Source organism: Toxotes jaculatrix, chromosome 1 (assembly GCF_017976425.1).
Source record: "Toxotes jaculatrix isolate fToxJac2 chromosome 1, fToxJac2.pri, whole genome shotgun sequence".
Lineage (NCBI taxonomy): Eukaryota > Metazoa > Chordata > Actinopteri > Toxotidae > Toxotes > Toxotes jaculatrix.
In genome coordinates, this window is record NC_054394.1 from 8,750,289 (window position 1) to 8,774,181 (window position 23,893).

At 39.6% G+C, this 23,893-nt stretch overlaps 1 protein-coding gene across 3 annotated transcripts; it reads right to left on the reverse strand.

Moving 5' to 3' along the window:
• Positions 1–11,018: 11,018 nt before the first annotated feature.
• Positions 11,019–23,585, reverse strand: sall1a (spalt-like transcription factor 1a). 3 transcript variants are annotated; one of them, XM_041036613.1, is made up of 3 exons: positions 22,717–23,585; positions 13,777–17,183; positions 11,019–12,660 (listed from the first exon to the last, which is right to left on the reverse strand). In XM_041036613.1, exons 1-3 carry the CDS (start codon positions 22,787–22,789, stop codon positions 12,220–12,222), a joined length of 3,921 nt encoding a protein of 1,306 aa, XP_040892547.1. In that variant the 5' UTR covers positions 22,790–23,585; the 3' UTR covers positions 11,019–12,219. The 3 variants fall into 3 exon arrangements, with proteins under 3 accessions (XP_040892547.1, XP_040892563.1, XP_040892554.1); XM_041036629.1 differs by lacking the exon at positions 22,717–23,585 and adding an exon at positions 21,275–21,307; XM_041036620.1 differs by lacking the exon at positions 22,717–23,585 and adding an exon at positions 19,934–20,038.
• Positions 23,586–23,893: the final 308 nt, after the last annotated feature.

Genomic DNA, 23,893 nt, shown 5'->3' on the forward strand with positions numbered 1-23,893 from the left:
ATACTATGACGTTTTTTATGACATTATGAGGTCCAAAAAAATGTTGACTTTTTTTGGCATTTTTTGACGCCTTACTATACTATGACTTTTTTTATGACATTTTTAGGTCAAAAAAAATTTTGATTTTTTTTGGCCGATTTTGACGCCTTACTATACTATGACGTTTTTTATGACATTTTGAGGTCCAAAAAAAATTTGACTTTTTTTGGCCGAAAAAAACGCCTTACTATACTATGACGTTTTTTATGACATTTTGAGGTCCAAAAAAATGTTGACTTTTTTTGGCCGAAAAAAACGCCTTACTATACTATGACGTTTTTTATGACATTTTGAGGTCCAAAAAAATTCTGACTTTTTTTGGCCGAAAAAAACGCCTTACTATACTATGACGTTTTTTATGACATTTTGAGGTCCAAAAAAATTTTGACTTTTTTTGGCCGAAAAAAACGCCTTACTATACTATGACGTTTTATATGACATTTTTAGGTCAAAAAAAATTTAGACTTTTTTTTAAGCATTTTTTGACGCCTTACTATACTATGACGTTTTTTATGACATTTTGAGGTTCAAAAAAATTTTGACTTTTTTTGGCATTTTTTGACGCCTTACTATACTATGACGTTTTTTATGACATTTTGAGGTCCAAAAAAATTTTGACTTTTTTTGGCCGAAAAAAACGCCTTACTATACTATGACGTTTTTTATGACATTTTGAGGTCCCAAAAAATTTTGACTTTTTTTGGGCGAAAAAAACGCCTTACTATACTATGACGTTTTTTATGACATTTTGAGGTCCAAAAAAATTTTGACTTTTTTTGGCCGATTTTTACGCCTTACTATAGTATGTCGTTTTTTATGACATTTTGAGGTCAAAAAAATTTTGGACTTTGTTTTGCATTTTTTGACGCCTTACTATACTATGACGTTTTTTTATGACATTTTGAGGTAAAAAAATTTTTTTGACTTTTTTTTGGCCGATTTTGGCGCCTTACTATACTATGACGTTTTTTATGACATTTTGAGGTCCCAAAAATTTTTGACTTTTTTTGGCCGAAAAAAACGCCTTACTATACTATGACGTTTTTTATGACATTTTGAGGTCCAAAAAAATTCTGACTTTTTTTGGCATTTTTTGACGCCTTACTATACTATGACGTTTTTTATGACATTTTGAGGTCCAAAAAAATGTTGACGTTTTTTGGCCGAAAAAAACGCCTTACTATACTATGACGTTTTTTATGACATTTTGAGGTCCAAAAAAATTTTGACTTTTTTTGGCCGAAAAAAACGCCTTACTATACTATGACGTTTTTTATGACATTTTGAGGTCCAAAAAAATGTTGACTTTTTTTGGCCGATTTTGACGCCTTACTATAGTATGACGTTTTTTATGACATTTTGAGGTTCAAAAAAATTTTGACTTTTTTTTGGCATTTTTTGACGCCTTACTATACTATGACGTTTTTTATGACATTTTGAGGTCCAAAAAAATTTTGACTTTTTTTGGCCGATTTTTACGCCTTACTATAGTATGTCGTTTTTTATGACATTTTGAGGTCAAAAAAATTTTGGACTTTGTTTTGCATTTTTTGACGCCTTACTATACTATGACGTTTTTTTATGACATTTTGAGGTAAAAAATGTTTTTGACTTTTTTTTGGCCGATTTTGGCGCCTTACTATACTATGACGTTTTTTATGACATTTTGAGGTCCAAAAAATTTTTGACTTTTTTTGGCCGAAAAAAACGCCTTACTATACTATGACGTTTTTTATGACATTTTGAGGTCCAAAAAAATTCTGACTTTTTTTGGCATTTTTTGACGCCTTACTATACTATGACGTTTTTTATGACATTTTGAGGTCCAAAAAAATGTTGACGTTTTTTGGCCGAAAAAAACGCCTTACTATACTATGACGTTTTTTATGACATTTTGAGGTCCAAAAAAATTTTGACTTTTTTTGGCCGAAAAAAACGCCTTACTATACTATGACGTTTTTTATGACATTTTGAGGTCCAAAAAAATGTTGACTTTTTTTGGCCGATTTTGACGCCTTACTATAGTATGACGTTTTTTATGACATTTTGAGGTTCAAAAAAATTTTGACTTTTTTTTGGCATTTTTTGACGCCTTACTATACTATGACGTTTTTTATGACATTTTGAGGTCCAAAAAAATTTTGACTTTTTTTGGCCGATTTTGACGCCTTACTATACTATGACGTTTTTTATGACATTTTGAGGTCCAAAAAAATGTTGACTTTTTTTGGCCGAAAAAAACGCCTTACTATACTATGACGTTTTTTATGATATTTTGAGGTCCAAAAAAATTTTGACTTTTTTTGGCCGAAAAAAAAAACCGCCTTACTATACTATGACGTTTTTTATGACATTTTGAGGTCCCAAAAAATTTTGACTTTTTTTTTTAGCATTTTTTGATGCCTTACTATACTATGATGTTTTTTATGACATTTTGAGGTCCAAAAAAATGTTGACTTTTTTTGGCCGAAAAAAACGCCTTACTATACTATGACGTTTTTTATGACATTTTGAGGTCCAAAAAAATTTTGACTTTTTTTGGCCGATTTTGACGCCTTACTATAGTATGACGTTTTTTATGACATTTTGAGGTTCAAAAAAATTTTGACTTTTTTTTGGCATTTTTTGACGCCTTACTATACTATGACGTTTTTTATGACATTTTGAGGTAAAAAAAATTTTTGACTTTTTTTGACCGATTTTGGCGCCTTACTATACTATGACGTTTTTTTATGACATTTTGAGTTAAAAAATTTTTTTGACTTTTTTTGGCCGATTTTGGCGCCTTACTATACTATGACGTTTTTTATGACATTTTGAGGTAAAAAAAAATGTTGACTTTTTTTGGCCGAAAAAAACGCCTTACTATACTATGACGTTTTTTATGACATTTTGAGGTAAAAATTTTTTTTGATTTTTTTTGGCCGAAAAAAACGCCTTACTATACTATGATGTTTTTTATGACATTTTGAGGTCCAAAAAAATTTTGACTTTTTTTGGCATTTTTTGACGCCTTACTATACTATGACGTTTTTTATGACATTTTGAGGTCCAAAAAAATTTTGACTTTTTTTGGCCGAAAAAAAACGCCTTACTATACTATGACGTTTTTTTATGACATTTTGAGGTCCAAAAAAATTTTGACTTTTTTTGGCCGAAAAAAACGCCTTACTATACTATGACGTTTTTTATGACATTTTGAGGTCCAAAAAAATGTTGACTTTTTTTGGCCGAAAAAAACGCCTTACTATACTATGACGTTTTTTATGACATTTTGAGGTCCAAAAAAATTTTGAATTTTTTTGGCATTTTTTGACGCCTTACTATACTATGACGTTTTTTTATGACATTTTGAGTTAAAAAATTTTTTTGACTTTTTTTGGCCGATTTTGGCGCCTTACTATACTATGACGTTTTTTATGACATTTTGAGGTAAAAAAAAATGTTGACTTTTTTTGGCCGAAAAAAACGCCTTACTATACTATGACGTTTTTTATGACATTTTGAGGTAAAAATTTTTTTTGATTTTTTTTGGCCGAAAAAAACGCCTTACTATACTATGATGTTTTTTATGACATTTTGAGGTCCAAAAAAATTTTGACTTTTTTTGGCATTTTTTGACGCCTTACTATACTATGACGTTTTTTATGACATTTTGAGGTCCAAAAAAATTTTGACTTTTTTTGGCCGAAAAAAAACGCCTTACTATACTATGACGTTTTTTTATGACATTTTGAGGTCCAAAAAAATTTTGACTTTTTTTGGCCGAAAAAAACGCCTTACTATACTATGACGTTTTTTATGACATTTTGAGGTCCAAAAAAATGTTGACTTTTTTTGGCCGAAAAAAACGCCTTACTATACTATGACGTTTTTTATGACATTTTGAGGTAAAAAAAAATTTTGACTTTTTTTGGCCGAAAAAAACGCCTTACTATACTATGACGTTTTTTAAGACATTTTGAGGTAAAAAAAATGTTTGACTTTTTTTGGCCGAAAAAAACGCCTTACTATACTATGACGTTTTTTATGACATTTTGAGGTAAAAAAAATTTTTGACTTTTTTTGGCCGAAAAAAACGCCTTACTATACTATGACGTTTTTTAAGACATTTTGAGGTAAAAAAAATGTTTGACTTTTTTTGGCCGAAAAAAACGCCTTACTATACTATGACGTTTTTTATGACAGTTTGAGGTCCAAAAAAAATTTGACTTTTTTTGACCGATTTTGGCGCCTTACTATACTATGACGTTTTTTATGACATTTTGAGGTAAAAAATTTTTTTGACTTTTTTTGGCCGATTTTGGCGCCTTACTATACTATGACGTTTTTTATGACATTTTGAGGTCCCAAAAAATTTTGACTTTTTTTGGCCGAAAAAAACGCCTTACGTTTTTTATGACATTTTGAGGTCCAAAAAAATTTTGACTTTTTTTGGCCGATTTTGACGCCTTACTATACTATGACGTTTTTTATGACATTTTGAGGTCCCAAAAAATTTTGACTTTTTTTGGCCGAAAAAAACGCCTTACTATACTATGACGTTTTTTATGACAGTTTGAGGTCCAAAAAAAATTTGACTTTTTTTGACCGATTTTGGCGCCTTACTATACTATGACGTTTTTTATGACATTTTGAGGTAAAAAATTTTTTTGACTTTTTTTGGCCGATTTTGGCGCCTTACTATACTATGACGTTTTTTATGACATTTTGAGGTCCCAAAAAATTTTGACTTTTTTTGGCCGAAAAAAACGCCTTACGTTTTTTATGACATTTTGAGGTCCAAAAAAATTTTGACTTTTTTTGGCCGATTTTGACGCCTTACTATACTATGACGTTTTTTATGACATTTTGAGGTAAAAAAAATTTTTGACTTTTTTTGGCCGAAAAAAACGCCTTACTATACTATGACGTTTTTTATGACATTTTGAGGTCCAAAAAAATTTTGACTTTTTTTGGCCGATTTTGACGCCTTACTATACTATGACGTTTTTTATGACATTTTGAGGTCCCAAAAAATTTTGACTTTTTTTGGCCGAAAAAAACGCCTTACTATACTATGACGTTTTTTATGACATTTTGAGGTCCAAAAAAAATTTGACTTTTTTTGGTCGAAAAAAACGCCTTACTATACTATGACGTTTTTTATGACATTTTGAGGTCCAAAAAAATTTTGACTTTTTTTGGCCGAAAAAAACGCCTTACTATACTATGACGTTTTTTATGACATTTTGAGGTCAAAAATTTTTTTGACTAATTTTAGCCGATTTTGACGCCTTACTTTATTATGACGTTTTTTATAACATTTTGAGGTCTTACTAAAATATGACTTTTTTTTGGCATATTTTGTAGCCTTACTATACCATGACGTTTTTTATGACATTTTGAGGTCTTACAAAAATATGACTTTTTTTGGCATTTTTTGATGCCTCACGGCCGTATGACGTTTTTCATTTATTTTTTTTTTAGGTCTTACAAAAATGCCAAAAAAAGTCATATTTTTGTAAGACCTCAAAATGTCATAAAAAACGTCATATTATAGTAAGGCGTCAAAAAATGCCAAAAAAAGTCATGTTTTAGTAAGACCTCAAAATGTCATAAAAAACGTCATAGTATAGTAAGGCGTCAAAATATGCGAAAAAAGTCATATTTTAGTAAGACCTCAAACTGTCACAAAAAACGTCATACGGCCGTGAGGCGTCAAAATATGCCCAAAAAAAGTCATATTTTAGTAAGACCTCAAAGCCTAAACAACACTAAAATGTTTGTGGTACAAAAAAATTCACTCACTTAAAATTCTTACATAAATTCTGGCGTGGTTACGCTGAGTGAAAGCTTCACAGACAGGCACTGGTAGTTAGCTCTTTGCTAAAGTATCGGCTGGGCTAGGCAGCTACATCCAAAGACCACCGGCTACCTCCAGCGGTTGACAGAGGCTGCAGTGGACATATTTGTTTGCCAATGTTCGGCGAGGTTTTTGTGACAGTATTGCTTGTTGTAGTGTAGACTGTACTAACTAGCATGTATTAGCATATTTTGCGGCTGGCTTATGACTTAATTGCCGATTTATGGTCGCTGCTGATACAGATAGAGGACCGCAACAGTTACGAACGCTGTTTTTCTGTTTAAGAAGTCAGACGTTGCATGGACAGAGCAGCTCCGTCAGTAAGCGGCTGCTGTTGTTTGTGTGCTGCTGTAACTGTAGGTGGATAGTGGATGGAGGCAGCGGCGAAAACCGGTCAATATTAAACATTTTAATACATTATTATTATTATAATTATCGTTATTTTTTTTGTTGTCATTAATATGACAATAATAAGTTCTTGAAAAAAAAATCTTAACATCATTTTAGATAGTAATTTCAAAGAGTTGTAACGTTAATGTTAACGTTAACTTTTAAGATGAGTTTTTGCGGATTTTTTTGGCTTTATTTCCTATGTAGTATGACCTCAATAAAAGATTAATTATTATTTCAAGTGCTGTGGTGTTATAGTTTGTAAGGAACTGACCTTCAGGTACGATCGCTTGCTGTGTGTCACGGTCGCACAGGGTCAAGCTAGTCGGGTCGGACTCAGGGACTGACGTGTATGAGTGTAGCTGCCACTAGCTTGTTAGCCTAGCTGATTAGCTGATTAGCATTACGCCAGCTCAGTTGCTCCGAGCTAAGTGGGGGGGGGGGTTCTTGGCCGGCTAACCCATAGAGCATAGATGTCAAACCTGTTCCACAAAGGGCCGTGTGGCTGCAGGTTTTTGTTCCAACCAATCAAGAGCACACAGTTTGACCAATCAACTGTCTGAAGACTGAGATCAGTTGATTAAATGAGTCAAGTCTGGTGTGCTGCTGCTTGGCTGGAACAAAAACCTGCAGCCACACCGGCCCTTTGTGGAACAGGTTTGACACCCCTGCCATAGAGTAACCGCCTCTCTGCCAAATATGGAAAGCTCAAAATGCCCATGGTTTGGTCACAAAACCGACTCCCTGAAACCAATGGGTGACGTCACGGGTGCTACGTCCGTGTTTTATACAGTCTATGAACCTAACGTTGGGATGATTCCGCACTGCTGGACTGGGTGAAACTAATATTTTGCATATTAAGGGGGATATGAATGGCCCCTCCCAATTTGAGATGATCCCTGTTTCTACTGAAATGTGATTGGCTCAGCCGCTCAGTCAGTCATCAAACTGTCAAAAGAAAACAAGAAAGATGGGCCAGGTAAATTAAGAAAGAAGCCACACACACACACACACACACACACACACACACACACACACACACACACACACACACACACTTAATTGCTTTTATTTCAGCAAAATCACATGCAAGCAATACACAAAGCATTTTCTTTCCATGTTTTCATGCTACCAAATAAAGCAGAAATTGAACAGAATTTTGCCAGTCTTTTTGCCTTAGTTCTCCACGCACGCACACACACACACACACACACACACACACACACACACACACACACACACACTAGTTTTAATTTTTAAATAAACATAGTGTTTGAGTATGCATAGTATGTGTGAGCATATGTAGCTTACTTTAGTACACTCTACTGACTGTATCATGTATATCATTAGATTGTTTTTATATTGCAAATAAAGTATTCATGTTAAAATCACAGTTCCACTTACATCCTTTGTGCGATCGGCTAAAAGGCCTCTCCAAACCAAGCTCCCGGGCTGAATTTCAACCCCAGCCCGCCCCTGGTGAGGCTTGTAGGAACATAAAATAAACCAGTGATCCATTTTCTATACACTAAACTACAATTTATTTAACCCTAACCCTAAATGCAACACAAGCCAGTTAACAATGTTTATAAAAACATGTTAAACAAAGCAAAGCAAATGACACATTCACATTTTAGGGTTTCAAAAAAATCTGTATTTCATTTGACAATAAAAACTGAGAGGAGGAGATGACTGGTATTTTTTCTATTTCTGCATAAATTTGAGTAAAAGCACCAGAGAAATATGTTTCTACAGAGAGGAGGCCTCTGAGCAGGTCCATCACCTGAGCATGATTGACAGCGTGGGCAGGTGTGGTAGTGCTTTCAGGGAAAGTGAACTGCGGACAGCTAAATGAGGCTCACCATTGTTTTCCGCAGGTCTTTGATCTCCCAGCGGTGGGCCAGAACCTCAGTGGGGAGTCCAGGCCGGGCCCCCAGGCTACAGTTTGTATCGACTCAGGAGGGCTGACAGCACAAGGCTGAAGATGTGGGAGGGGGCTCCAGCTTCCCAAGATCGCCTCAGTGCAATCAACTTGACCTGCAAACTGAAGAAGTGTGGAAACAATAGATATTAAACAGGTTTTACTTCTGAATTACAATCCCCCTGTTGCTTCTGTTGAAGAGTTAAAGAGCAGTTTACTAGTTTGTGTTATTCTTACTTTCTTACTGTTTTTTTTTTTTTCCTGACTAGAGTGAACGCATGGACAGTAATCCATTGAAGCTTGCTACCTGTTGTAAAGATAATTTATTGTTTCTCAACTGATTTATTTTAGAGTAACAAATTATTTTCTACCCCAATACATGGATGTCATACACTTTGAAAATTAACTTATGCTAGTATAAAAATATAATTTCCATAAAGGCATTTAATTTCATTCAGTCATAAAATTAAAATAAAATCAATCATTTAAAAAAAAAAAAAAAAACTAAAGCAGACTGAAGCACATCCCCTCCAGTCGTAATAATGAGTTAAAATATATTGTACAAAATAAATCCCAACACAAGTTAGCTCTTACTGGAAACAAATGCTCTTATTTTTGCAGTGTGGCAGCTGTGCATACAGCCCTTACTTAAGGCCAACCCTTTAATGAACCTTCAAGTGTACAGTAAGTGGACAGGAGTGGCTTACAGCTAAAGAGAGTAATGTTTCTTTGCTGATGGTTCCCATCCTCCCCAGACACTGCAGCAAAAGGCAATCAAGCCATTTATCTCAGACAAGGGAAAAAATAACTCTAATGCCAAAATAAAAACACATTAGATAAAAATGTCAAGAATAAATCCAAATATGTGTTTGTGTGTTTGTTTGTTTGTTTGTTTGTGTGTGTGTGTGTGTGGAGCTATAAATGCATCTTGCCTATGAGTGTGTTTCTAATATGACATAGTGTGTAGAATCTCTGTGCCCAGAAAACACGTTCTCAGAGTAGATGCAGAGCAGTGGATGAGACTCACAGCACCACAATAAATTGTGACAGTGAGCAGGGCAGACTGGGACAGCCCCTCTTAGTCTGTAGCGATTGTGTTTCAGTGTGTTTGCCCAGCTCTTCCTGTGGTGCTCTGTGTTGTGGAGCAAAAAGCCACTGCTGGGAGCCACAGTGGAAGAGATCAATTGTACACATTCCTGCCACCTGAGATTCAAGTGTTTCTGTAATACTGCACAGCTCAATCGATACGTAAGCGAGGAGCCGACTGGGAAGAGCCCAGTCCAAAGCTTAGTGGTGGGACCACTAACACAAAGATAAAGCACGTATTTACTCCTGTATATTTCTGTGTTTCCCACCTGTGGACAGCCTGCGTGAAAAATGACTAATCATATAGTTTTATCCAAACAACCATTTCATATATTTATATTTTTATTTTATATGTATCTATTTCTTTCATAATTTATATTTTATATATTGACAACTTCAGGCAAGGCTTGAACTTTTACTATAACACAAATGTAATTATTAGGAATATTTTAGGAATATTTTAGTTTTTTTTTCTTTATATTAAAAAAATCAATTTATTTGTAGTGTTCCTAATATAAAAAAACAAACATAAATCCACATTTCAATAATTGAAGAATATATTCAAATTAATATATATTTAAAAATAAATAGAGGGAATATTATTATTATCATTATTATTACCATTATTAATAATAGTCATAATAATAATAATAAACGCGGAGGTTTTGTGTAATGGGGAGTTAAAGTTTTAGAGCAGTTTTATTTTTCTTTCTGTCCTTTGAAGGAATCTCTCAGGAAGCCGATGTGCTGCGCAAACACAGCTCAGGGGAACAGATGTGACTGTTAAAAAGAAAACAGGCACTGTGGGCAAGGATCATTTAGCTTCGACGTCTTGAAATATAAAACGTAAATATTGGGCATTTCGGCTTTGCGAAGAGGAGGGGAAAGCGCCGAGGACGCTGGACAGAAATTAACAGATCCTGTATTGCAGGATGTGCAACGATGTGTTAAATTAAATGCAGCTGTTGAAATACAAAAGGGGAAAATTTTCAGTTTGTATAAAAAATGCAGGGCAAATGCCTTCAAAGCCGTCAAAGGCTTTATCCGGATAAACGTGTGATCGTTTTGACAACTTCTTTTGGGGCTTTGTGGCAATTAATTAGACCGTCGCTTTCTTAATAAAACCTGTATTTTCAAAAAGCCAAAAAAAAAGCAACAACAAAACAATAACATAAAATGCCGATTGCAACACTTACACCTTAATAGTGGCACCACTGAACTGCGCCTGTTTAATTATCTTGTCCGGAAAAAATAACGTTTTCCGAGCTGAGACTTTTTTTCAGTCTGGTGGAAGTGTATAAATAATGGAAAGAGGGAACCTTTTCCTTTCCGCGTAAAAAAGCCTGGAATCAACCTGATTCACAGGATTAGGGATTAATTGGCGATTTCCGGGACCGGCTACGGAAATTATGAGGTTAAAACAGCGATCATTTTAGTTGACAGAGCAGGGGAAGCTCCCACCATCAGTGCCTGCACCCAGGCTGCTGCCTTCCTGCCTCTGCTGTTAGTCAGAGCACACAAACTGTGAGAAGTTACACAGGCTGCACAGCGGCCCTGAGCACAAATAATTCAAAGGTAAAATGTTATTATTTTTTTTTATTTCTGCTCTTTTTTTTAAACTGTCAAAGCATGATGCATGAAAATAATTGTCAGTATCTTTTCAGTGATATGACAAAAAAAAGAGGGAATAAAAACACAGACACACAATGTTTCTTTTGGAAAACTGATGTATTTGATTATTAGAGTAAAGAATTACAGTATCTTAGTTGTTAGTAGGTATTAAAGTGTAGAGAAACTGGACCCATAAAGATCTTCCAACTTTCCAAGAAAGTGCATGTAACAGTCCAAAGGTTTTCAAACCCAATATATATTTATATTTATAAAAACACATCATTTTGTCCCCTGGCCGTGATGGACTTCTCTTGTGTGAGCTATATGTACATTTTCTTACGAGGGAGTTTGTATTTCCACATCTGAACGAATTTACAGAAGCTTCAACACATAACTTTGCACTTGATGTCTGTGAGGATGCTGGGAAATAGCAGCAATGTGGAAATCCAGCTGAGAAACTAAAGGAGAATCCTGCTCATTTGATTGGCTGTCTCGGTTCCAAAAACCAGGAAATAGGCCAGACCGAATGTTCCCCTTTTAGTAAGTGTCTTGCTTTCAACAACACCAAAATACCAGCCACAAAATAAAGAGAGATTGAGGGAAAAAAAAATATGGAAGTAAACAAAAAGTAGAAGGTACAATACACAGAAACAGTAAGAACAAAACAAGTTAACACTAAAGAAACCCTTGAAATGTAGCAAACTTCAATGTTTTGTCTTCCTTAAATAAAATAAAGGTAAATAAGATTTGGAAAGAAAGGAACTACCACATCATTTAGTCCCTTGCCTGAATTTCATTGTTTCATTTTGATGAGGGGAGGGGGGCATGAACACAGATGTTAGACCACCTACAGAAGATCAGTGTACATTATTTACAGCAAAACTGTTTGCTTATTACAGGGCTAATGCATCACATGAACATCGACAGTTCGGTTATAGCTACTACAGACAGAAAATAACTTAATGCCAAGGTAAGGTTATCTACCCATATATTCTAAGTTTCAAAAGCACATTTTTTAAGCACCCATACATACCCATTCTGGCTTTAAAACAAACAAAAACCTAACTGTTAATGCTTCCACTTGGTTTCAAGCAAGGTTATAATCACTAATAAATAAGCTCCTTAAAACTATAACATGTACATTGTACAAAAAAGCAACTTGTCTTCACACTCATGTTCGTAAAGATTCAATGGCGAGCAAAGCAGTTCAGTTGATTTTGTCCCTGTCTTGTTCTCTTTCTTTCTCTTCTTCTGTGTGTGTCTACATATGTGTACAGTATGCCTTTAGGCATCTTCATGTGTCTGTGCGCGGCTCAGGACATACACTCTAACTGGTGACAATTTCTTTATTGTCCTCCATGAACCGCGTGAAACGGAAGTGGGCCCCATTCTCTGTGTTTGCCATTTTCTCCAGACCTGCAAGAGCAGCGTTGGGCTCCATGCTGTGTAGCTTGTCTAGGCTGCCTGTCAGGCCACCAATGGGGGAGCTACCCCCATTTCCAACACCACCTGACATTGGTGGGATGCCTCCATTCTGGATGACAGAGATTTCATTTGTCTTCATAGCAAGGCCATTGGAGAAGGCTGCAGCATACTGGTTCCAGAAACTGGCCGGGTCCCCGTTGCTTGCCCTTGACGCCATGTCCTTCTGGAAGATCTCAGGAAACTTGACTGGGTTGGTACCCAGGAAGGCCATTGGCCCATCCACAGAGAGCCTGCGGCCTCGTCTGGCAGGAGCGCTGTTCCACATGTGTGTGCCCATGTGAACCTACGCAGAGAGAGAGCGGGGGAGAGAGAGAGAGAGCAAGAATAAAAGGGAGGGAGGAGAGAGACAGAGCAATGAGAGGGATGAAAATTAGTGATGTTTACAAACTTGGCCACAAGAGCTGCACATGAGGTGATGCAATGGAAAAAATAATAATAATGCTTGACTCGGAATTAAAACAGCTTCACACCCTGGGTGCAGCAGACCAGTTAGTTGCCTATGCTGTGAGAGGTACCGGCATGGTGTAAACATCTTTTTGGCAAGACTGATACATGCAGTTTAATCTAAACCTTAATTTGCTCATCTCACAAAGGGACCACAGGGCTCGGGGTAAAATTGCACTGTCCAGTTTCATTGCTCTGGCCAGTATTGCATGTGACATTTCACCTCTGCCGATACCCATTCCATGACAAAGACAAGATTTTTTTTTTTGTCTCTTTCATAATCCTTGAAAGATACATTCAGATAAGTCAATTTTAAGGTATTTTATGGACAGTATTTTATGGAGTACTACAAAAAGGTCAGCAACATTTTGGTGTTTACTATAGTGCAGACACTTTAGCTACACACGGGCATCTCTGTGTATGACCGGTGTCAGCCGGAGCTTGGTTTACTACAACCTTGAAAAATCAAAAATTAACAGGTATCCCAAATTCCTCCCTAGGATTAAGTATCGACCCGCTCAAAAATAATTGCCATAATTTTATTCTAAGTCCACATATTTTTCCCCAGTTTCTGTGGATCATTGAGCAGATCCTTCTAATGATTTAGGCCTGTGACATTTTTCACAGAATCTGTTATGGAAAAATACAGACTGACCTCGCTCACAGTGATTGCCTCTGATAATTAATTCTGTGCAGTGAATCATTCCCAGCCAATCACATTCTGGAATTTATGTCCAATAATCATATTAGTTGTGTGATTCAGCCTTTCCACTAAGGTAATTTTTCTCACAGAGCTGTTCCTTTAATTAATTATACAACATTACCACCTCTTGATGCCTAGTGCACTGACACACCGTATAAAACTAAATAGCAGCTCTGAGACTCATTTTTCACAAACATTCTCACGCACAAACTTTTAGCAGACCAACGGTTTTCTGGATGTTTCGACATTTACCTTGAGGTTTCCTTTGGTGGTGAAAGCCCGACCACAGATACTGCAAGCGAAGGGTTTCTCCCCTGTGTGAGTTCTCTCGTGGATCTGTAGAGCACTGGAGGAGGAGAAACACTTCCCACAGGTGTTACAGAAGTGTTGCTTGGGCGTCCTGCGTGGTGGAGCAGCGGAAAGCACTGGTGAAGAGGAGGCAGATGATGTGACCAAGCCAGGGGGCATATCCTTGTCTGGGTGGAGGCCATGGAGGAAGCCATTGACTTCAGGTTTGTTAAGAGAGCCTACAGAGAGGAGGGAAGGGGTTGGGCTGGAGGACAGGCTGGTGTTTGACGGCTCAAAGAGCTGTGACGGCAGGTCTCTCATTTGATGGGTTAGCATATGCTGCTTGAGGTTGCCCTTGGTGGAGAAACCTCTGTTACAGGCCGTGCAAATAAATGGTCGTTCTTTGGTATGGCTTCGATAGTGAATGTCCAAGGCACTCTGACAAGCAAAGGTCTTCCCACAGATGTCACAGGATGTGTTCTTGATGGTGTTACGCTCACGGAAGGGGAATATCATGCCCATCTGCTCTTTCGAGGGATTGACAGATGTCAGGTCCAGTGCTCCGATGTTGGAGGGGTGAGAGTGCAAGAGGCTTGCACTGGTGTGCTCCAAGGATAAGGCCCTCTGGTGCCTTTCTTCAAGGCTGGGGGATTTACGTGGTTGTGGCTGCATGCTAGTGGGGGATGGCGCCTGCATGGAGGAGGTAGATTCTGACACAGCTGGACTGCCGGCGCTTTGGCTTTCAACATCCCCTCCCAGTGACGAGGAGTCATTGGTGAGGCAATCCCCCTCAACTAAGCCATTTGCCATTGCCTTCACTTGGCTGGCTTGTAGCTCTTCTGTTTCATTATTCTGAGCATTCTCTTGGCCATTTTTTTCTTGCCCCTCCTGGCTAACTGTCTCAGGGGGAGCTGGGGAGTTACACAGACTGTCATGGGAGGCATCAGCAGACCTGGGTGTGTCTGGCACACTGCTATCTGGGCCCTCCTCCATTCCTTCAATGTTGTCGTCAGAGAAGTTGTCCAGGTCATCGAAGTTTCTCTCCTCAAATGAGCCGGTGTCAGAGGCCATGGACTCTGGGTAGCTCTCTGGCAGAGGGGTGTTGGGGATCTGCCCACCCATGTGCATGCGAATATGCTGCTGTAGAACCACAGCATTTGTGAACTTCTTCTGGCAGATAGGGCAGGAGTGTTGGACTCTAAGAGGAGGCATGGCCCTGTGGACGCTGTAGTGGGTCTTAAGATTCCCCTTGGTGGTAAATGCCCTGCCACAGATTTTACACTTAAAGGGCCTTTCCCCAGTGTGAGTGCGGTAGTGCATTTTCAGAGCACTTTGGCAGCTCAGCACCCGGTGACAGATGACACATTCATTTGGGTCTGTCACCTTCCTGTCAATGTTCTCCACAAGCTGCTGAAGCTTGGAGGTCTCTGACCCCTGGAGAGGCTCCAGAATGCCCCCAAAGGGGAACTTAGCCTTGAACTGATCAGACATAAGTGGCATGAGTGGGTTGGTCATCATGGGCGGGCTGTTAGATGTTGTGTACTCAGCTGTGCTCTCTGAAGCAGAGCTCACATTTGTCATGAAGCCTGAGGAGTGGCTGCCTTCTTCAGTTTTCCCATTTGAGGTAGGCAGAGTTGCACCTTCACCCTCTTCAGACACTCCATCATTACTTTTAGCTGAAGGCTCAGCAGCACCTGAGTCACTCTTTGCAGTAACAGAAGGGCTAGTTATGGCTATTGAATGATCTTCCTTTTTGATGAAATGTGGCAGGCTCGGCATGGTTGGTGGCAGCAGCATGCCAACTGAGGAAGTCAGAGTGGGCAAAACTGGTTTGCTGTCCAACCAGCTGGTTACAGGTTTTTCAGGGGGCATAGACATGCCGTATGGAATGCCGGTGCTTGTTGGTATGTTGTCTAAATGCTCAGGAACAGGGTAGGGGTTCATCTGGATGTGTGGGTATTTTTCTTTATGACGCTGGAAATGTACCTTCAGGTTACCACGGGTGGAGAAGCGGTTGCCGCAGATATTACACTTGTATGGTCTCTCACCAGTGTGGGAGCGCAGGTGGATTTGCAAGGCACTGTCACTCCCAAACACCTTGCCACAAAACCTGCACTTATGCTTGAAGAAAGCATCATCAGAGCTGCTCTTGTGTTCAAATGAAGTGACATTTGGCGGCTTGCCTTTCCTCTGCTGAGCCAAAGCTGCTAAAGAGTTGAGGTCCTCTACGGTGGTGCCAACACTCGGCAGAGAGCTGGAGAACATGGGGTTTCCAGGTGGGGGCTGAGGTAGAAGGGGATTCACTGCAGAGCTTAACAAGCTACCTATTCCAAATGCTGGCGTGGATGACTTAGCTAGAGAGGAGTTGCTGAGCTGCGAGTCGAGGCTACTCATATGACTCGGCCTCTTGTCAGATGACTGGGCATTGACTGTCGACGGCCCCAGTGTGCTAATGCTCTGAGATGTCTCACTGGTGCTTGGGTTGGACTGAGGTAGCTGTGCCGCTGCAGCCAGCTGCTTTAGGCTGCTAATACTGGCTGACTGACTAGCCAGGTTCTGCGCTAGGCCTGCGGCTGCAGCCAGCTGTTGGGAGAGATGTGAGCTGAGTGTGGTCAGTGGGCTGGCAGCTGGTCCCATTGTGCCTGGAGCAGAAGTTGGGGGCACCTGCATTTCTGGGGACTGGGAGGCCAGCAGCAGTATCTGATGGCGAATCTGCTCGATAAGCTGCAGCTGGTGTATCTGTTGCTGTTGCAGGGCTAGGAGTTGCTCCATCAGGGCTGGCACTGCCACCCTGGGGCCCCCAGTGGAACGGGTCTCTTGGGAGAACTGGGCCACAGCCACTTTGGTGCTCTGAAGATTTTCAATTATGACATTGCTGTTGATCATGGAGAAGTTTCCCAGTTCAGTCAGGTTACTGAGCTGAGGTAGAGGGGCGGAGATAGCTGAAGTACCTACTGCAGGACCAGTGGAGCCCCTGCCACCATGGCTGCTGACTGTGTTGATGGGGCTCCCGCTCTCTGTATGACTGCCTTCCTCTTCATGACCACTGCTCATCCCGGAAACGTCCACGTCCATGGATTCGTCTTTTTCAAGAGTGTTACGCTCCAGAAGGTCACTGCACTCTGTTTGATCAGTGTTATTAGCTGTGTCATTCATCTGGTCATCGGGATTATGGGGAGGAGACCCGGGCGAGAAAGTTCCGGCGGGGGAGGCAGGATTTTCATTCACTATCAGAACTAACTGATTCTTAGTGCAATTCTTCTGGTGCTCCTCAAGATCTGATAGTTCAAAGAATTCAGCACAACATCTGCTACAGACATGGGCGTCTGACTCCTTGCAGGGGGGGTCCTCTGAGCAAAGTTCTGCGTCCCCTGAAAAAGAGGAAACAGAGGATTAGTGATTAGAAATGTTTTGCAGCTGAAGAAGCAGCTTTATCTCCTCAAATTCCATTGTTGTTAATCTTAAGTTAATCAGTTTTACACTTATCCCCTTGATGTGTTCACAAAAACAGCGATCGAAAGACAACAATAAGCCAAAAGAAATGTGAAAAAGCCTTATTCAATGCAGTGGCCTCTTAAACACGATAAGAGGGGATACAAAATCAATGGGAGCTACTCAAATATTGCTTAAAAGTGATCTTTGAAGATGTACATCTGGGTTTCATCAGTGCAACCAAAGGTAATCATTTTCTCCAGATAATCCATCAAAATATAGAATAGAGTGAAGTGAGGACATTGGTCTTAATGAAATTTCATAGAAAGGCATTGATTTCCTATATTCCATGCCCTTCAAAGTCTACTTGTCCACTCGGCGCAAATCAAGCATTTGAAGGACTTATTAGACTTTCAATTTGCTGTCAACTTTGCTCATTTTCAGCCAACTATGGGCATCTTGGACAGGTTATCTATGTCACTAAACTAATTTGTATCCACTCAGGCTGCAATCACAGTGAGACATGAACAACAGAGCCTGTGGCATCCAGGCTCTTACGTGCACAAACTGAACACAAGCAAAACAAGAGAGAAAAAAAAATTACAAAATAAATAGTGACCTATCTAATGGCTATGATATGAAATTATTTGTTAAAATATCAGCCATGCAATGAAACGAATGAAAAGAAAAAAAAAACAAACACAGAATTTTGTGAATAAACTTTGACCCCAAAAGCTTATCAACTACAGAAAAGGCATTCATCTGTAAATTCTTCTCTAGAAAAATCAATGTAAAAACATTTTTTTAAATAACTTGATCAAAACTTAAAAAAAAAAAAAAGTAGGGCAGTACATCAGAATGCATGCATCACAAATGTCACAAAACCGATAAACCGGACATACCAGCTCACAGAACATGCAGTACAGACGCAGCAACTTCTGGTGTCACCGAGATGAAAACTCAAAAGTAATGACCTCCTTTCAAATGCACACAGAAACTGGTTTTTGAATTTTCCATTTTAATACACAGGACGAGTCAGGGAGTGAAAAGGCAAGACGACACCCTGCCCCCAGAGCCACTGCTGTGCTCCAGACTTTCCTTATTCTTTTCCCTCTTTGTCACACTAAAATCTCGCTGTTTAACATACAAGTTGATTTACAAATTGCATTTCTCTATGAATCCCTTTCATTGTGGCTCTGGCCCCTCAACACTTTCATCAGGGCCAAGAATTCATTTGCAAATGAAACCCAGAGAAGTGCAGCCCTGCCCCACAGAGAGACAGGATGCCTTCCCATTGTTCGCGCAGCATGGGAGCGGCGGGGATCGTCGGCACAGCCTGGCCCTGCTCATCTCAGTCGACTCAAAGCAGATCCTGTTTAATTCAGGGATTATCTCCCTCAATGTTTCTCTACTCAGAGACATCAGATAACGCAAAGTTGCCATGACAGTAAACCCTAGCCCTCACACCACCAAACCATGCAAACAGGGAAGACTCAACTTTAATGATAACTTTCAATGTTAAATCCCCCCCTTCCACCCACCCACCACAAAAATGTGTTTGATTCATAGTGTGAGAAATGTGAGGATTAAATAAACACCTTTTCTCTTTTCTCAAGGCTGACTGTACACAAATTAGTGTGAAGAAAATCCATATGACACTGAGTGGGGTGAAAACAGGAGCCGTATAAAAAAAAAGAAAAACTTTTGTTAAACAAACTCCTGAAAGATGAATTAATAAATTAATAATATACGAGTATGCGTGCGTATATGTGTGTTGGCATGCTCATGTCTATGCAGAGCCTTAGAAAAAAAATATGCTACATGCAATGCATATGCTATTTCAGAAACATAAACAACGCTGAAATTAAAATAATTCACCGTTTGATTCATGCACATGCATACACTCCAGGGCCTGAGTGTGTTTCTTTAATTTCAAGAATTTCTAAACAAAACTGACAATATTTTATTTAGCGCGCGTTTTAAAAAACCCCTACAAATCATATGATTTAATTCTATTTTTAACATGCAAGTGAAAAGAAATTACAAAATTAAAACTACCACGAGAATATATAATTACATGAAAGAGAAAACAGATCACATTTATTCCCAAAATATTTTGTGCATTTCTATATCAGCAGTGCAGGAGTGCACAGTCTCCTCTTCACCAACTCTACCCTAAGTTTGAAATGTGAGAGAAGAAAGTAACCATAATGCTCTTACGGCTGCAAAATACAAGAATGTCTGAGAAAAATACTTCAGCTATAACTTAAATGTTTACGCAGCTGCAGATTTGCACTTTAAACTGTGCAACGCTATGTTTTGTTTACTTGACCACAAAAAGAAAAAAGATCAAAATTAAATCAATGCATGCCTGCAAATCCACTGTCCACATAAGACTAGTATAGCAAACAGCGCAGATGCTAGCATTAGGCTTAATTCCCAAAATAGCAAGGATTAACTCTGAATTAAAATTAAGATAAAGTCAAGCTGGTATGAAGATGGAGTCTGTAAAACTTCCATAGAGTCTCTGTCAAAAGCACAGTGTAAGCAGTGCGCAGGGCTAAAGGGCTTCAGGAGAGACAAAGAGCAGAGGACAGAGCCTCGAAGAGACTGACCAAAGTTTGAATATAAGAGACAAGAAAGCGAGGATTAGTCAAAAAAGTTGACGGAGAGCTTTGAGAGATCCTACATTATTTTTTCGCGAGGGGGGGCCCCTCTGTGAGCCTCTTGACACTTGTAACTTCAGGAGGATATCTGCTCACATCGTCTCCAGCCCTCAGGACTCATCCCACTGAACACTAGATGGGGTTCCACTAAAGCTGCCGTGGTCCAGAACAAGACTCAAATCTCAGAAGCTCTGCCCCGGTGACATGCTTAAAGCTTAAGGGGAGGGAAAAAGGCAAAGCAAGTCCTTCAGGCTACACCTTGACTCACACCACATAAACACTGGCATAATGACAAGCAACTGAACTCTGAGTTCGCAGGGAAAAACAGTGCAAAGGGGGCTGCCCTGCCAATCTCCCCTCTGGGGGGGCCACTCTGATAGGGTGAAAGGGGACGGCCACAACATTGATAAGGCCTCACGCACACACACACACGCTTAAATAAAAAGCTGAGGCCTTGCTGGGCGCCCGCTGCTCCGATCAGCAGGGTCAATGGCAAGGTGGAGAGGAACACACTGGGCCCTGAACTCTCCTCACCTCCACATAGAGGGACACTGGCAAAGGTTAAAACAGCTCAACATCCCACCCTCTGTGGCCCTCACTCCGACCTCCCAGTAACCACGGCCCTCAGCATCACTGATAATCACCTACAAATACAATGACTTTCTGTTTTCACACACGGTTACCACGACTCTCCAGAAGCCAAACAGCACATTGAGTATGAGCCCTGTCTCAGCTAAACACCCCAAAACCTGAAGGACAACATGTCCCTACCGTTGTTATTACACACACAAGAAACTTGCAACAATTTTAACATGTGGCATAGTTTTGGACATAATTGATAATTTTGCAGTCTGGTAGGGTTGGTGACAAAAGTAACTCTTCATTAAGTTTATTGGATTTAGAGGAAAATGCAAAAAAACAACACTCAGGAATTAACTAGGTTTTGCATTAATCATCAAGTTCCTAAAAATCACGTGAAACGGGCCGAAATACCTTTCTATGCATGGCTTTCTCCTGACAGAAACAAGTGTTTATTTCAAAATGACCTGCACATGATTTTCAAGCAGCACTCAACACAGAGTGGCTTTACGAACATTTACATCGCATATATTACATTTACAGGCCTCATCCAACAGGTCTAGTCAATGCCAAAAACACGCTCAAATTTTATCTGAATTTTTAATTTATGTCATGTCTTATTATTATTTTGTGCGTGTGTGTAAATATTCTGTCAAATGAAAATAACGACAGTATAAATGTTGTGCAACAAATTTCGATCACAGTGCATGACAGACCACAGAGAAGCCTCCATTCAGTTAAAGGATATTTATTTAAATTAAAGGAAATTTAAACTAGTATATTACTTGGTTGTTTGTCCTGGATAGAAAAGTCGGTCAACAAAAATACACGTTACAGCGCAATGTCCTGTTACGAAATTCAAGCGTGATTAATCTTATCCTTACAGTCTTATCGTACCGTAGTTTTGTTTGAAGATTTTTTTTGAGTTTTTTTTTCTCCATTCAAAAAAGACGTAACAATTTACAATCACAACTTCACTGGCCTTTCCTGGCCTTTGTAAGAGCTCCAGTGCAGAGTCCTGGATTTCCAGCTCTGAATGGCACTTTGTATAAACTGATTTCACATTTAAGGCACCACAGCACCGGTAAAAGAGAGCAGGCTACAGTTCACTTTACCAACTAAAAATTCTCATTGTAATATTTTTTCACAGCAGGACACAGGCCATCTTTATGCGTAAGCTTCTCTAAAGGCGTTAAAGTATAAATGATCAAGACTGTTTCATCTGCGTTGACTTTAGTTGAGAAAGCTACACATTATTTTGTAATGAAACAAACGGTGCGTGTGTGTGTGTGTGTGTGTGTATGTGCGTGTGTGTATGTGCGTGTGTCTCTGAGTGAGCAAGACTTGACTTCTCTGTGCTGCTTTCTGAACAAAGTTTAACAGAAAAGTGTAAACGACGAGTAAACTGAGGGGAGATTTTCAGGGTCTGGAGAGGATGTGTGTTCATTTGCGCTCTCCAGATCACTTTGCCCTCCTTTTATCCAACTTAAAGCAATAAAGCTCACTAGAGTGTAAACAGGCGATGACTTACTGGGACTGATTTTTTTTTTAATAAAAGAGGGAAAACATTGTACGACTTTCTAGCGAAGGACTGAAACACACGGATACGGCATTTCGGTGTCCGGGACTCAGGAAAAGTTGGGAGTCCCGGCAGGAGCGACGCACCGAGACCGACCGCTGAACACAGAGCAGCCTCGGGGAGGACCGAAAGCAGAGCCGGCTACTCATTACAGGAGAGAAAGTTTCACCGCTAGTTTAAAAACACAATTTAAAAGCTTAAGTGGAGACTTCAAAGTTTTGAAACTTTTAACACACACATACGCACACGCAGCGTAAACCTGAAGAGAAACGCGCCCTGTACTTTGGTTATTATCTTTACCTAAATTATATTTTATATTCAGGCCTAAGTTTGTATAATACCGATTATAGAGTCTTGAGTGTGTCAAAAAATATAAAATTAACTTCAAATTCTCCTTTGAACTGAAATAAAGCGAATTTAAGAATAACCCGAACGTAAAGTTTTCTGAAAAGTGGCACAGACTTCCATCCCGCAGACGATGGAATTTGCAAAGAAAGAAACAAATACTAAAAGTATAAAGCCTCAATTCAAAGTATTAACTTTAACATGTCAGGTTTGTTCTCAGACACGGTGAAAAAAAAAACACCTAAAAAGTGTTAGAAATTCATGGTGCTTGGATAAAAGCAGCGATAGGCTACTTGGACTCACCATTGTGTTCCGATAAAGGCAGATGAGGGTCGGATTGGAAGTGTTGCGGCTTCGCTTGTTTCCTCCGCGACATGCTGGCTGGCACATCAGCGAGCAAAGAATAAAAAAATGACTACAAAACCTTCTCAAAAATTACGTAAATCGAGCCCATCCACCGCGCATGTGCCCCGTTATGATTATCAATAATGCTCTGCGATTAATCATACGGGGGGCTTCTTTGAAAGGCGATTGGCACCTCGCCAGCCCCCCTCCTATTCAAATGAAGTCTCTTTAATCAATTAGCTCCTGATTTGCTGGGGACTCTTGTCTCTCTCTCAGCTCCCACCCAATGAGTTGATCCGTATGGGGAAGAAAGGCTGGGTTTTCCAAACTCCCTTTAGATACTTTTTAACCCCTTCTGTTAGCCAAGTCAAAGCTTATCTTGACTACTACGGGGGAATGTCAGCATCTCGACAGCATCTACGACAGTATCTTTCAATCTCTCACATTAATCAAGCAGCGATCACAGTTTTTCTTTTCTTTTCTCTTTTTTTTCCTCCCGTAGATGTGGACTGACTGGACGCTCGCAATTCAAACCTCCGCGATCTCCAACCAACTTTCTTCTCTCTGCAGCTCGGTAGTCCGTCCTCCGCTTCTGCATTAAGATCGTTGTAATTCAGCTCTTGTTGTGTTGTACACCGACACCTACTCTCTGAAGAAGAGTTTCAAGCGAGGCTCTCGGTGCGCTGAGACTCAGCGTCGCGTGAGCATGTTCCGTGCGTAAATGGCACCGGTACGCGTTCCCAAAAGTCCACGGTGTGATCCGACGTCCCAATCAGTTTCATTTGATTATTATTAGTAGAAAGGGGGGTTACTTACTAACACGTTTTCATCACACACTGCATTCCGCGAATAAACAAACTTTGAGGGCCCGTGCAGCAGTGGGACAAATGTGGAGCCCGGCCCATCGAGGATCTGATTGGTCACCGGGCTATTCAGTCATGCTGCCATTCACCTCCACCTCCTCCCTCCCTCTCCCTCTCCCCCTCCCCTCTCTCTCCCTCTCTTTCTCTCTCTCTCTCTGATTACTCACAGCAGATCCAAACGCTTTGTGCGCACCAGGATGATCAGTGGTAAAGACAGCGGAGAGAAGTCTGTTCATCTGAATAGGGATAAATAAAGCTTTTAATTTCTTCCT